Source organism: Nicotiana tabacum, chromosome 24, assembly GCF_000715075.1.
Source record: "Nicotiana tabacum cultivar K326 chromosome 24, ASM71507v2, whole genome shotgun sequence".
Classification (NCBI taxonomy): domain Eukaryota; kingdom Viridiplantae; phylum Streptophyta; class Magnoliopsida; order Solanales; family Solanaceae; genus Nicotiana; species Nicotiana tabacum.
Window position 1 is genome coordinate 34,196,395 of NC_134103.1, and position 4,150 is coordinate 34,200,544.

General features: G+C 32.6%; 1 protein-coding gene across 1 annotated transcript; it reads left to right on the forward strand.

The window, feature by feature from the left end:
* Nucleotides 1-1,952: 1,952 nt before the first annotated feature.
* LOC107796713 (uncharacterized) lies at nt 1,953-4,150 on the forward strand. The gene is made up of 7 exons (XM_016619509.2): nt 1,953-2,217; nt 2,349-2,402; nt 2,514-2,681; nt 2,767-2,872; nt 2,973-3,014; nt 3,103-3,159; nt 3,428-4,150. The coding sequence occupies exons 1-7, from the start codon at nt 2,081-2,083 to the stop codon at nt 4,022-4,024; spliced, it is 1,161 nt and encodes a 386-aa protein (XP_016474995.1). The 5' UTR covers nt 1,953-2,080; the 3' UTR covers nt 4,025-4,150.

A 4,150-nucleotide genomic window follows, 5' to 3' on the forward strand; every position in this document is an offset into this window, starting at 1 on the left:
GTTAGGTTTTGTTTATACTTTTTGTTTTTGACATGTATTTCTTCCAAAATTATCTCACAAACAATGATTTGTAATATACTTTAATTTCTGTGCGCCGATCATTTATAAAAAAACCTATACTGTAAAGTCACTTAAAAAGAGAACTATAGATTTATTCATAATAATCGAGGTTAGTGTCCTAACTAAAAAATAAGACAGACAACCTGCTATAGCATGTTAAAATCTATCGACAGTAAAAAATCTTTTACGTTTTATTGTGATAGAGCATAATTCTTTAATTTGGCATGTTCAATTTTTGAGGTGGGTTATAAACAGGTGTTGCTATTTTATTTGGTTCTTAATTTTGATAGGCATTACTTTCACAGTTGTGCAACATTCAAAGTCTGTCATATTTAATTTTTTTGGCAATATGATTGGTGACTTGAACGGCCTAATTTTTATGACAACCTTAACATTAATTCATGTTATGTTGACCATTTTTTAAAGGATGATTGAGGCCATTTCTTTTAGTGGAGGTAAATTCAAGATTTTAAATCATCAGATACAGAGTATCAATACACCTATTGTCATTTAAGGCGTGAATTTTGTGTAACTGTAACTACATATACAAGGGCATAGTTAGAGTATTAAGTATAGATTCTCACGATTGCTTAGACATTATTTATAAATATTTAATTATGAATCCAGCAACTAAAACGAATTATGAGTTCAACCATAACGTATTGTTGAAACTAGATATCCACCGTTGATATGTAAATTGCCTCCAAATACATTTAAGAAAATAGAAGGAAACTCGACTATAGATAGGATTGGTCCATTGAATATTACTAATGTTAGAAATAAAATTGTAGTATCCAAAAAACTTGGTGAACAGTCTTAGTAGGTCCCAAGGTATAAAACTTTTGCAGAAAATAGTTAAACGATAAAATGCAGAAAACCCAATAAAAGTGTAGTTTCTATATTCCACATTGATTAATATTCAATAAATAAATGAAATTGGAATCTAAGTAGAAAATAAATAGGAGGACCCAAATATTTTCCCTGGGACTGAAGTGAGTGCCAAATATGTTGAGAAATAAAGACTAGCATTAGAACTATTGTAAAAGAGATTCCTGCATATAGCAAATGAGGTCTCAACTCTCAAAATATTGAAATTGGCATAAGGTAGAAATTCAGAGATATTTATAAAACTCATAATGGTTTTAGAATCATAAAGTTTTTGGTCCTTCCAATAAACACATAATTGGGGTTTTTTTTTCTTCCTTTTTCTTTTCTTTTTTAGAGGATTAAAGACATATTTAAATGGGAGTTTAATTTATATGTGGTAATAGTATAAATCAGTCATTTAAAAGATAACTACAAGTACAACAACAACAACCCAGTGAAATCTGACGAGTGGGTTCTGGGGAGGGTAGTGTGTACGCAGACCTTACCCCTACTCTGGGGGAATAGAGAAGTTGTTTTCGATAGATCCTCGGCACAAAAAAAAAAAAAAAGATAATTACAAGTAACTATATATAAAGCAACCTAAAAATGAAGCTATCTATTGCAACATATGAAAATTTATTAACGGTGGAGTTATTTCCGTGTGACTTATAGGTTACAGATTCGAGCCGTGGAAGCAACCACTAATGCTTATATTATGATAAGTTGTTTATATCACATCTCCTGGATACAATACCTCCCCAAATCCTTTGTGCATCGGACTGTCATTAATGATATAAATTTTATTACAGCATCAATATATGTATCTTTTTTTGAATGGAGGGGTTTGGAAAAGAGATTATTGGAAACCGGGCAGGCAAAAGCGTGGGGCCTTCTGCAGTCCATTTTGGTAAAATCTTGAAAACACCTTCTTTTCTCTCATTATAATTATAATAATTATATATGAGAGAGAAAGAAGGGAAGAGGTATAATTTATAAATGTGATACTATTTCTTTGGTGGTGTCCTTATATAAAGTAATAAAGGGTGTTATGTCTTTGCTTCTCTTAACACAAACAAATTATTATAGGAGAGAAGCACTATTTCTTTCAAGTGTCAAAGGAAAGAAGTTAATTGTGTTAAAATATTAATTCCAAATGGAAGAACAACTTAGCTCTTTAGCAGTTACTCATCTTCTTCAACACTCTCTAAGAAGTTTGTGTATTCATGAAAATTCTCAATGGGTTTATGCTGTCTTTTGGAGAATCTTGCCCAGAAACTATCCTCCTCCCAAGTATACTTTTCGTTCAGTTATTAACCTTTTTTTGTTTAACCATCTGATATCTGAAATCGGCTATTTCAATTAATTCATTTTCATAAACACAAGTCACATATATAATGCTAATTGTATTTCTTTTGAATTAGGTGGGATAGTCAAGGAGGAGCATATGATAGGTCAAGAGGGAATAGAAGAAACTGGTAAATGTTTGCTCATATATATATGATATATCAATTCTTCTTCTTCTTTTGCTAGATAGATGGGAATATTAGCTTATTTTTATTTTTATTTTTGGTATAATAAAATGATAGGATATTGGTATGGGAAGATGGTTTTTGCAATTTTGCAGCATCAACAGCAGAGATGAATGGGAATAATGAATGTCAAGGATCTTCTACTAATAATTATGGAGAATATCAAGGATTACAACCTGAGCTTTTTTTCAAGATGTCCCATGAAATCTACAACTATGGAGAAGGGTATATAACAAAATAACAATATGCAAAATTTTATTTCCTTCTGTACCTTTCAATTATTCCAAGGTTTTTTTCTTTATTTTTGCAGTATAATTGGAAAAGTAGCAGCAGATCACAGTCATAAATGGATCTATAAAGAACCTAATGAACAAGAAATCAATTTCTTATCTGCATGGCACAACTCTGCTGATTCTGTAAGTACATATTCTAAGCTTAAATATATGTATATCTTTATTAATTTTCCATACTTTTTATTTTGTCTCTTATTCATTTTTCTATTTCTTTTTCCAACAGCACCCAAGAACTTGGGAAGCTCAGTTCCGTTCTGGTATAAAGGTAAAAAAGTCATGACCACATTCTATAACATTATATTTCAGTTAGGATTCTTGGATCAAATGGTTGCTTTATCCTTTGTTGTTTTCAGACTATAGCCTTGATTGCTGTTAGAGAAGGTGTCATTCAGTTAGGAGCTGTTCATAAGGTATAATCTCTTTATCCCTCTACCCTACTCACCCACCCCACTCAAAAACCCTTAAAACCAACACTATATAAAAGTTTATTTTATGTGCACTGGTGGTGTAAAGAGTTTTAGCGTTATCAGATCGCACTGCTAGTTTAGAAATTATTTATAATGCCGGCACATAACATAAACACATCAGCTAATATGTATGATGGACTACATAGGTCCTTTTTTTTTTCTTTGTAGTCATACATATTGTTGAAGCTTACTGGGCCGACTAATTATATAGGTCATAGAAGACCTGAGCTATGTGGTGCTACTAAGAAAGAAGTTTAGCTACATAGAAAGCATTCCAGGAGTTCTACTGCCACATCCATCTTCCTCAGCATATCCTTTCAAGATGGACGGTTATGGCGCGCCACCCGACGCGTGGCACTTACAAGCCAATTTAGCAGCAACTCCGGCACCAGCTGAATTCTACGAACATCTCAATCATCATCAACACATGAAGATAACGCCTTCAATGAGCAGCTTGGAAGCACTACTTTCCAAGCTGCCATCCGTCGTTCCAGCAGATGCTGCTGGAATGACAAGTTCAATACCTACCTATTGTGAGTACCAACCCCAATATAGGCCTAGTGTTGAAATGTTGGGGTCGGAGAAAGTGGCTAAAGAAGAATATGATGAAGACGAGGACAATAATGATGAAGAAAAAATTAGGAATAACAATAATAATAATAATGAGAAATTAGATCATCAAGGTGGAGAGAGTAGTAGTTCAATGTCATCTTATAGTCATCACCATCACCATTATAATCATCAGCAGCATTTTGGTTATCATCCTGATTTGAATGTAAGTAGCAGCATGCCAAATAATGGATATTAATTACAAGTCATTATGGTAATTAATTAAGGGTATTGTTTGGAATGTAATGTTTAGATTGTATTATTAGGAAGAATTGATCTTCTCCACAGCTAACAAAGTAATTCTAGTCTCTTCTTTTTTGCTTCA